Source organism: Phaseolus vulgaris, chromosome 11 (genome assembly GCF_051622355.1).
Source record: "Phaseolus vulgaris cultivar YP4 chromosome 11, ASM5162235v1, whole genome shotgun sequence".
In the NCBI taxonomy this organism is placed as follows: Eukaryota; Viridiplantae; Streptophyta; class Magnoliopsida; order Fabales; family Fabaceae; genus Phaseolus; species Phaseolus vulgaris.
Genome location: NC_143508.1, coordinates 32,805,115 through 32,816,079, shown reverse-complemented (window position 1 = coordinate 32,816,079; position 10,965 = coordinate 32,805,115). Strand labels below are relative to the sequence as shown.

Genomic DNA, 10,965 nt, shown 5'->3' with positions numbered 1-10,965 from the left:
TCACAAAAAAAAAGAATCTGAAAACAAAGTTATAAAGATATAAAATTACACCTTGTACCTTTAACGATTGTCTTGTTATCTGGGCTTACTTTTCATTCAACGTTTACTATCAAAAGGGCACAAGCAAACAAAGCAAAAAAGAGATTGGCAAAACCCAAATAATAAGGACACGACAGCAATTGATCGGTGCTTCAAGAAAAGGACAATAGTCATGTTCAAAGGTTCAAAGGAATTTATACCAGATCTTGGGATACTCTACAGAACCAATAATAATAACAGATCGTGGCACATTGATACATAATTTAACCATTTTGGACCACACTATTAAATTGGAAATACGTCTACCAAGTGCTAGCTTGCTTGATGCCAAACCCAAGAAAGTGTTTAAGTACCAAGGAAAATGAAAATAAAAAATTTCAAGAAGAAGTGATGTTTCATTGAGGCACAGTTGCCGTAATTGTGACGTGTTTGGGGTCCGTAAGAATTGATGTTATGTTAACAAAACCAGCTTCCCTCAGTGTTTCATCCATATCAGTCAAGTAATACTCATCCAGAAAAGGTTCTGTGCTCTTAATCAGTGTAAACAGGACAGGAGACAATTCCTGTAAGAGAGAGAGCAAGAGGAAGAACAAGTTAGATGATGTTCCTACATGGACAATGTACATGTACTAAGTTAATCATGTATCATGGATGACCAAATTTTCCAAGAAAAGTAACCTAGAATTAAATACCAAGATCAAGCAGTCCCCAAAGGTGCACTTTGTACTGCTCTTTATAATTTACTTGTTAATATTCATAGGTTCAGCACAGTTAAACAAAAGGCCATAAAAAATATGCTGTCTTTTTGGTCCTCTTTTGTATTTTTTTTGTTTCAACTTCATAGCTTAAAAAGTTTCACTTCAGTCTCTTTAAGCATCCCTTTGGTCCTTTAACCAATTTATCACACTACTTTGGTCAACTTAGTAACACATGGCAAAGGGATGGTGCATCATTCAAAATTAAGAGAAAACTGATAGAATGTTTAAATTAGTCTAACATAAACACTCTAAAGAATCAAAATGGAACCTTTTAGACTTAAGAGACCAAACAAAAATAAAAAATTAGCCTACAAAATATTTATGTAACGATGAAAAAAAATAGGGCATAAAAGCAGGACAATACAGTACCTGGAGGACCTTTGACTTCAGCTGCAGAAGGCAGAAATAATAATATGAGCATTTGTGATAGGGGGCATGAAACCAAAAACGAAATGGAATAAAAAAAAAATTGTAATCATGATATTGTATACCGAAAAATCTGTCAAAGCTAGTGTGCCTCCAGGCCGAAGGAGACGGAATGCTTCCCTCACTAAATTCAGTATAACTCTTGTAGGACACTCATGAAGCTGCATATGATCAGGGATTCCAGATATTAAGATCAACTAGTAATTTTTCCAAAATGTTATTCGTGCAACCTTTCTGTTCTTCTAGTAATTGTCTTGGGATATGAAGTTGGGAATTCACAACTGATTTAATGCAAGAATGCTGATAAATATTAGTCTCTTGATAGAATTCAATGTTTCAATTATGTGAATCTTCAAAAATCTATATGCCTTTCTGGCCTTTGATTGAAGTAATGATATCACATTTCAAGGAATATTGTTCTCAACTGACAGAGGGACTTCTGTATTCTCAGTTTTTGTTGACTAGATTGACATAAAATATAAATAGAAAATAGTACATTTTTTTAAACCTTTTTTGGTAGGTTTCTGACAGGTATAAATCTTGCCCTAGATATGATCAGACAATAAATGGTAGTACTTCTCCCGGTAAGGATCTGAACTGCATAGTTCACTATTTTATGAGAACAAACTAGTTCATTTATCTAGACCCAACCCTTTTTGGTGAAACTTTAAAGGACTGAAGAGAAAAGAAAAAACATACCACAAAGGCAAGAGAAACAAGGTCGAATGATTTAGAAGGCAAGCCCGTGTCTTCCCCATTTGCATGTATCCATCTTACTGGAATTTTTCTAGGCATTGCCCTCTTTTCCTTATGCTGAGCCACAGCTAGAAAATACGGTGACAGATCTAGCCCCTGGAACAAAATATTAATCACAAAGCCAATCAATACCATGCATAACACTTCTTTTATTGTTTTTAGTATTAAGAAAGCAAATTCATCCATCCATTAAAAACTCACTCACGGTGACTTTGGCTGTGGGGAACTTGTCTGCAAGATATTTTGTGCTTATTCCGACAGAGCATCCAATATCTAGAATGTCATTAACCACAGATGATTCTGAATACTGTATATGGTGTTGTTCAATAGCATGAAGCCAATTGCCACGCAGTATCTGAGTTGCTTCCTCCAATGAAGAAGCATTTGGAAGTGCTCGTCTAACCATTGACATTGTAGCAGCCTCTGCTTCTGCTGCTGCCTATAATAATTGAATCCAGATTTTATAATAAATTGCTTCTTCTTTTTTCATTTTGGAAATAAAAAGTAATTACTATTACATTTACGTCCATATGATTGTCTGCTTAACAAACGAGCGTCCATGACAACTTGGACTTTTACAATTTCTAAATAACATAAACACCTTGGACTTTTACAATTTCTAAATAGCATAAATACATGGGGATATGATATGATTCTCAGCTATATAACGGTTACGAAAACTTCCTTGTACTATTCAGATGTTCATAGAAATAAGGTTCTCCAAAACTCATGTCATGAGCTTGGCCATAAGAAAGCGAAAAGCAAATATCAGAAAATATCCACCACACCCCGTACATGTGTCTCCCCTCCCATTATTTGTTATCATTTCTCCTGTATGGTGATTTGCAAATATCATTTTTTCCAAATTTGATGAGGAACTGGTAACAGAGTGAGCAGTCCCTAAGGCAAGGATTGCGAAGTTTTAGCTTGCTGGAAAATTTGACGTCAATCTTTTAATATTCCGTAAGAATAGAACCCAACATGTCCCCCAATGGGAATTATGAAACTCTTTCACTAATTGTAAGGTCAGTGGGGAATGAGAAGGAATAACGAGGTGGTCATTCTTAAACAGCAAGCCATCTTGGGTACGGAAAGGATGCAGAGAAATGTCGTTGTCACAGTTTGTTAAAATGGTATTGTACTGAGGATCATCTTTCAATTCCTCACGAAAGGTAGTCAAAAGATCACAATTAAACATGGATAGAGGGAAACAACTCACCCTAGACAAGGCATCTACTCCTATGTTTTGTTTTCCTGATTTGTGCTCAATCACAAAGGTACATCCCATTAATTTATGCAACCCTTGTTGTTGATCAGGTGTTTCTAGAACTTTGCTCCATTAAAGCCCGTAAATTCTAATGGTCCGTAAGAATAATAAAATGGTGCCCGACCAAGTAATGGCTGAATTTTGACACTGCATACATCTCACGTACATAAGCATATTTATCCTGCAACCGAGGTGATAGTTTCTTTGAAAAGAAAACAATTGGATGACCTAGTTGACTTAGTATAGCACCCACTCCCACACCAGGTGCATCTGTTTCCAATTCAAAGGGCATAGTGAAATCAGGTGAGGAAAAAACAGGAGCTGGTGTGATGGCCTGCCTGAGCTTCTCGAAAGCCAACAGGGTGTTGGAGTTCCAACACAAAGCATCTTTTTGAAGTAGCGAATGAAGAGGAGCTTTCAATGATGCATAACCACGAATAAAACGTTGAGAATAGCTGGTTAAACATAAGTTGTAAAGCTTAGACAACAGCGCGAGGTTCACCACAAAGAGTGATGAAATTGGGGCCATCATAAAACTTAATAGTAAGATCACTATAATCAACTACATGTGGTCCAAGTTTGGCTAGCCATGAAGCTCCCAAAATCACCTCTGCGTCGGCAACTGGAAGCAAGAAGGTGTAGACGTTGATTGTGTGCTCTTGAATTTGAAGAGGTATTTGTCGTGTTTTCCCTTCACAAGTTAAAAAATGGCCAATACCTACCACGACTTTAAAATATAGTGCAGATTCTACCGTTAGTCCCAGAAATTTTACAAGACAAGGTCGGATAAAATTATCAGAAGAACCAATATCCAAAAGAACTTGAACTGTATATCGCAAAATAGATCCCTAAAACCGCAGGGTGCTTGCCCCCCATGAACCATGGAAGGCATAATGGGAAAGATGATGGAACTCCCCAACATTTTCATCCGAAATAGGACCCTCAAAAAGTAATGCCTCCAGGACTAGCCAAATCAGGTTGAGGATCGTCATCATATTGTACGAGCCAAAGTTGACGATTGGAACTTCTGACGTCTATAAATCAAATAAAAAAAATTGTGGTGTTTCTACCATGTCTACATTTCATGAAAGAAAAATAGTATCATTCATGGCTTCAATAGTAATAAATTTGAACTAATGAAGTAAACAAAAGTCAAGTTTATGTCATAAAAAGAAGTGCTGGGAGAAACAACCACCACCAACCCACCTACCAAACAGGAACTTGATAAGTGTTTCTGATTATCAAGAAAGGAGTGGCCAAATTAAGCCATCAATTGACATATGGGAAAATTCAGAATTATCACATACCAGCCATGTAAGATTGCCCTCCTCGTATGCATGGAATGGATTCAAATAATCTGTTACGTAATTTCACCAGTCATTAATTCCATCATTTTCAATGATATGCAAGAGTAAAGACAACGATGAATAGAAGGGTAACATAATGTAAAAACTAGATAGTCAGAAACTTACAATCAGGGTACACTAAAGACTGGTTTTGAATGCTATCCATCTCCCTATACACTTCTGACTCTAAAACCTCTTTCGCCATCTGCCTCCAAGGTATGTTGTTCTTCTCAGCTGTACTGTGCATTCACATTGAAAATCCAGACTCACTTCCCAACAAAGAGATGCTAATCACAACTTCATCTCATCGTGTTACCAATAGCAATTTGATTCTAAAACAGGACTAAGATAAATTCTTGAATCACTTTGATATCATCTTAAAAAGGTGGAATTTAATCTTAAGTTAACTTCACACAATCGACTTGGTTAGGTGAGGTTTACCCAATAATTCTCCCCTCCTTACAATTGTGCAGTCCTACAAATGTCATATTCAAGTTGTCCCCTTCTCATGATAAGAGGGCCATGAAAACCCCTCCTTATGTAGATATGCAATTATATTATAATATATAAATGTAACAACTCTCATCTTATTAATTGATTTTGCAGGATTGAGTTGCACTCAAACCTAAATTCTAAGAGACACCAATGAAATATTAGTTCAATAATGTAACATAACAGCCGAACTGTTTCTAAACTATTAATACATGCATCAAACTAGTAACCAGGCCCTTTTGAAACGTCACACAATGTTGATTAACATAATACCATATCATATAATACTCTGACTAATAGAATTTACTCTGTTGCAAAAAGCTCCTAAACTAGTACAAATGTATATCCAACTCTTCCCACATGATCAACCCTCACAATATACACGTTTCGAGTTTAGAAAAGTTACCAAAGCAATTATGCAAAATTTGAAGTTGAAGGAAAGTGAAGAAGGCACGATGAAGAACCTTATGAAAACCCTTCTAGCACCAAGCTTGAGAACAGAGTACAAAGGCTTGAAGGAGATGAGAGCTTGAACAAGCCGTGAAAGAGGGGTCTCCCCAGCCCACTTGGGTCGCTCGAGCTTCCCTTCTTCGTACCCACCGAACTGCACCGGGGCGGCGGCGCTTGTATTGGACGCCGCCGAGTGAACCTCCCAGTGCCGCCCCCTCGGCGGCCGGGCTGCTGTCGTGGTGGCATTGGCGGTGGCGGAGATGACTGCGGAGAGGTTCTGAAGTGGCGACGAGAGAGCCATCATGTCGCTTATGTGTTGTCTGTTCAACTGTGACGACGACACAAAAACATTGCTCTCCACTGCCACACAATCTCATTCACGTATACTATCTCGCCACGTGGACTTTGAAGAGACTGTGATATCCTCTTGCTTGCCACGTGGATTTTTTTTATAGTGTTAATATATGCATTATTTATTTTTTCTAAAATTTGTATCTGAAATTTCCGATAATTCTATCTTTACTTTCTAAAGTTTAAAAAATATTTTTCATCTCTACAGATGAAAAATTACAATAATATTTTTGAAACTTTTTTATTTTTTAAAATTTAATATTTACGAATTAAAATTATTTTTAGGAGAAAAACAAGATTTGCTCCAAAAATTTCGTTACTAACAATATAATTAAACCGAAAAATAATCTTGTATTAGAGTCTCATTAAGTCCCTCTCATCTTAGGCTTTAACTTTTATCACTAGTTTTAAGAAATCAAAGCAGAATATTCCTACTTGAAATTACAATACCAGTGTATTAATATTTTTTTATATTTTTTTAATAAAAGTATCCATTTTTGTTCATTAAAGGTGATGCCTTATAAAAGCATTCCTTGCCGTTTTGCCTAAACATAATGGAATATCTTTAAGTTTTTTACCTAGTATTGGAAACTCTTTGAAATGTTCTTTATACTTTGTTGGGATGAAAAATAAAATAAGATAAAAGATAAAAATTTATTAGAAAATAAAATTTACGTGAAGAAAATTTTTCATTTATTTAAATGAGTGAAAAGGATAACGAAATAACTTAAAATATTTATATTATTTAAAAATAAAATTTAATCTAAAACTAAATTTTTACTGTGTGGTTGGTTACCTACAAAAAGAGATCTAACCAACTCTAAGCACAATTTTCCTCTTGATCATTGCTTAATTGACACTCTTCCATAGGCACAATTCATAATTTTTGGTATTCTTTTCCTGCAGTCAAATTTTTTTTGAAGAAAAAGTGTAGCACTTAGTAGAAACCATTGCTAAACCTTGGTCAAATTACCAACTTTTTCTTTCTGAAATAACATATTACAATTGTTTGCTTTCTATTGCTCATGAAGATAATTCATACCAATTGAAATCCTTCTGTAAACAAGTACAATATCATAGACTAAAATTTGTGCTGATCAAAGGAAAAAAAGAGGTTAGTTTGGTAAGTTATCCATCAACCAATCTGTCAAAGCACCTTTAACATTTTGTGCACCCCAAAAAAAGATGCCCATTATATTTTCACATGATTTGTCTTCTAAGAAGTACATGTCCAGATGAGAAAGCATGGAAGAAGTGCATGCCCATTTGAGTATGTATACATGAGTTTACATGGTACATGAAGGAACTTAATACTATCACATTCAGACTTGGAAAAGATTTAAATTATACTTGACAAGGGAGCTTACAAGAAATCTTCTAAAGATGAAGAACTGAATATAGAAATCCTCCTTCTTTTCTTGGTTCCTAAAATGTCCTGTGAAACAGAAAATCTATTGAGCACAGACTTCAGAGCTTGGTGAACAGAACCAGCAAGAAATTGACGGTATGAAGCATCTTCAAAGTTGTGTTCTTTGCAGCTAATTATCACGAACACATTCTTCATCCTGCCTTCTAAGGTTGCAATATCTGCCCTTGTTATCATAAGATGAAGAGAATCTAGTGCTTGTCTTATATCAGACAATAGACCAGGTTTATATTCACAACATAGTGATGCTCTAATTGAATAAGGAAAACCATTCAACCCACCCTCTTGTTCTTCAACACTTATTTCATCATTGTCCTTTGGTATCATCAAACCTTCACAAGCTTCTGCTGCATTCCTTTTCAGCTCTTTCAGATGTGTAATAACCTCACCAAGTAATGATGCTTTGTCCATCTATTTCCAAAAGTAAATATAGTGAAACTCAAATTTTCAAACAAGGAATGAATGTGAAACATGTTTATTTCTACTGAAAACCGAGCTTCTCAAATCAAACTAAAAGCACAAAGTTGGATAGAAAACTCAAATTGAGACATTGACAATCAAAAGTAACAATTTAATTCACTCTGAGATGGTAATGGAAGCAGAAGAAGAGAAGATTAAAGCTCAAATGATGATGCAATTTAAACATGATATGAACCAAATCCATCAAACTGTGACTAGTCAAGCTATGCTTTACAATGCAATTGCCAGTAAATTCAGATGAAGTAAACTAGATCATTATTGTACACCCTTTGACTTTCATGACCCAGTTCAATTAAATGACTACCTTAGTTAAACATTGCTCACAAATATTCAAATTAGTTATATGCTTTCTGAATCATTTAGAAAAAGGGAATAGGAAAAGGAAAAGAAAAATGATGCTGAAAAAACATTATGTTGAAGAGACCTTCATAGCACCTGGAATGACACTGCGAAGTGTATCAAGATGTGCATTAATCCTTGCCCTCCTCCTCCTCTCTGCCTCGCTATGGTTCTTCAAAGCTTCAGTGCTTCTCTCAGTGGACACCCCTTTCCTTTCCAATTTCACAGGAGCTTCCACAAGCTCCCCTTTCTCCCTATCCAAAACCAGAGAGAAAGATGAACCACACCCACTTCCAATCACTCCATTGCTTCCTTCAAAACCATCACTATTCCCCTTAGAGACATCCCCATCAATGTCAACACCCCACAAAAATTCTTCCATTTCCATGCCTCAGTAACAACAACAACAAGAAGAATAATAACAAAAGTTACTTGGTCAAAAGGGTGGGTAGTTTCACAAATAGCAAGTGAAATATAAAGTGGGGACTGTTTTGTTCTTTTTCATTCTGGGTTTGGACTGTATCTTTGGAACCAAAGATAGAGAGTGCAAGTGGTGAGTGTCAGACACTGTGTCAGTAGCAGCATATGAAGATGGCAAAGGACTAAATGGTAAAGATCTGAAGGGTACTGAGTAAGATTACAGAAAACTTGACCTGTGTTGTTAAGGAAGGAAGAACACACCAAAACACCTTTTATATTATATTGGAGTAGTTCTTGTCCCAACAAAATTTTGGGTGAGCCTAGCTCCTGCACCATTTTATATTCAGAAACTATATTTTGTTAGATTTCAATATCTTCCCCGTACAGAATCATTTAGTTTGTTCTTTTTTAAGAACAAATTAAACGGAGAAATGTACTTTCTTCAGTCAAATCTTGAAATAGGGTGGTTTTCAAATCTACATCAATGAAAATTGATTTTTGAAAGCAGTCCACGATTAAGGTATATAATTGATAAATCTTGTAATGGAAATTTTGTGCAAAAGAAATTGTCAAAATACCTAACTTCAAACAATACATTATTTGTTCTTAGAAGGAAACTGGCTTCAAATACTTTAAACGAAGTCAAGTTGAAGTTCAAATACTTTAAACGAAGTCAAGTTGAAGTTCTAAGAATAAATAAAAAATTTAAAAATCACTAAAACGTTAATTTTTTTTATATTCAAATTAATCGGCAGTATGAGTTGACATATTAGTGTCTTTGTTGAAAACTCAAACACTCACCGTTTCACCACAGAATATTGAATTATAATAATTAATGTGTTATTTGAATTGAAAGGAGAGTAAAAGAAGAAAATCAAACAAAAAATTAGAAACTGAGATTGCTTAAATTGAAGAAAAGATCCTGAAGAAACAAAAGAAAATAAGTTTTTTAATTGATTTTATTGATGTAATAGAAAAAAATTATATATATTTAAAAAATAATTTGTAAAGTAAATTTTTAAAAATAATTTGATATAAAAATAGTAATTAAAATATAAACTAAAATTAATTAAATAAAAATTATTTTACAGTATTTATTATGTTAATTAATTATACTTTTTGCGGAAATACTTCCATATTGCTAACAGAGTTTCTTATGCAAAATGTTTGTTTTACTCCTCTAGAAAGAGAAATTCCTGAAATAGTCAATGTTAAATTATAAAGAAACAAAAAAACTAGTCTTAATACAAAGTTCTTATTTAAACTATTTATAAAAAGAGAAAATAAGAGAAAACTTTTATTGTTCTGGTTCTTAATGTTTTCTTTGATAAAAACTAGTCCTTCTTTTAAACAGTTTTATTTTTTTTTAAAAAAAACTACAGTACTTATTTAACTTTTTGAAGAAAAAAAATGCTACCTAAAAGGAAATATTAGATTCTCGTTATTTAAAACAAAATATTGAGTTAACTTCTCCCCAGAAAAGATTAAATCATAATATTTAAAAATAATTATTTTATAATTATATCTTATTGAAAAATATCTTCTACGTTATATAGAATATTAAAAAATAAATAATATTGAGTATTCATTCTTTTAATCACTTTTTTTAAAAAAAAAATGCATATTAAGTGTAAAGGTAAGGTAGAAATGCTTTTTAATATTTGAAGTAAATAATCAAATTTTAAAATCCGTGTTCAGACTCTCACTAATTATTAACGATTTAGTAGTTATAATAATTCAAAGACATGATTAAAGTTATTATACAATCTATTTTCTTTTCTAATTAGAAAACTTTATTAAAATTACCTTAAACCAAAAATTTGTTAAGACGTAGAATACATTTTTGAAATTTTTTTAAGGATGTTTTTAGATTTTTAATGTAAAATCAAGTATTGAATTTGTATAATTGAATTTTAAATTATATATGTTTCAATTGATAAATAGTAAGCTAATTGAACTATTTAAAAGTAAAAAAGGATTTTATTAGTTGTATCTTTAAAAATAATTCAAGTTACTATACTAAAAAGTTTATAAATTATTCATAAATTTAAAAAATCGTTTAATTTTTTTTATAAACTTCAATATTTTAAGTGTGTTTAGGTCTTTAAATTTTATGGTATATTAAAAAAATAATAGTGAAAGTAATTTTTAAAATTTATATCTTTTTAAATTTTAAATGCACGTGCTAAATATTTTTCCCGACACTCCGACAAAACTGGTACCGTAGCCGGCCCTAAAACTTCATTCTCCCTGTTTGTAAGAAGCTAGATTGTCCAATAAAAAAGGGGAAATTACCCTTTTTTCCTACTTAACTAGTTAATCATAGATAAAATTTTGGACAGGGATGTAAATAAAAATTAAACAGTTGTGAATTCAACTTCTTCTTTTTTTTCTTTTCATTTTTTATATATAAAT

The 10,965-nt window shown here is 33.2% G+C and overlaps 2 protein-coding genes across 4 annotated transcripts; both read right to left on the bottom strand.

Annotated features, from left to right (window-relative positions):
- Window positions 1-212: 212 nt before the first annotated feature.
- LOC137818584 (uncharacterized) lies at window positions 213-5,891 on the bottom strand. 3 transcript variants are annotated; one of them, XR_016517264.1, is made up of 8 exons: window positions 5,549-5,888; window positions 4,719-4,831; window positions 4,554-4,603; window positions 2,181-2,418; window positions 1,923-2,075; window positions 1,289-1,384; window positions 1,167-1,187; window positions 213-602 (listed from the first exon to the last, which is right to left on the bottom strand). XR_016517264.1 is itself a non-coding variant. In XM_068622104.1 (8 exons), exons 1-8 carry the CDS (start codon window positions 5,836-5,838, stop codon window positions 435-437), a joined length of 1,125 nt encoding a protein of 374 aa, XP_068478205.1. In that variant the 5' UTR covers window positions 5,839-5,891; the 3' UTR covers window positions 213-434. The 3 variants fall into 3 exon arrangements, 2 of the variants coding, with proteins under 2 accessions (XP_068478205.1, XP_090153285.1); XM_068622104.1 differs by having other exon boundaries at window positions 2,185-2,418; window positions 5,549-5,891; XM_090297159.1 differs by having other exon boundaries at window positions 2,185-4,452; window positions 5,549-5,875.
- Window positions 5,892-7,042: 1,151 nt separating this feature from the next.
- LOC137830643 (transcription factor bHLH30) lies at window positions 7,043-9,148 on the bottom strand. Its single transcript, XM_068638105.2, has 2 exons — window positions 8,216-9,148; window positions 7,043-7,722 (listed from the first exon to the last, which is right to left on the bottom strand). The coding sequence occupies exons 1-2, from the start codon at window positions 8,516-8,518 to the stop codon at window positions 7,249-7,251; spliced, it is 777 nt and encodes a 258-aa protein (XP_068494206.2). The 5' UTR covers window positions 8,519-9,148; the 3' UTR covers window positions 7,043-7,248.
- Between the last annotated feature and the right edge of the window lie 1,817 nt (window positions 9,149-10,965).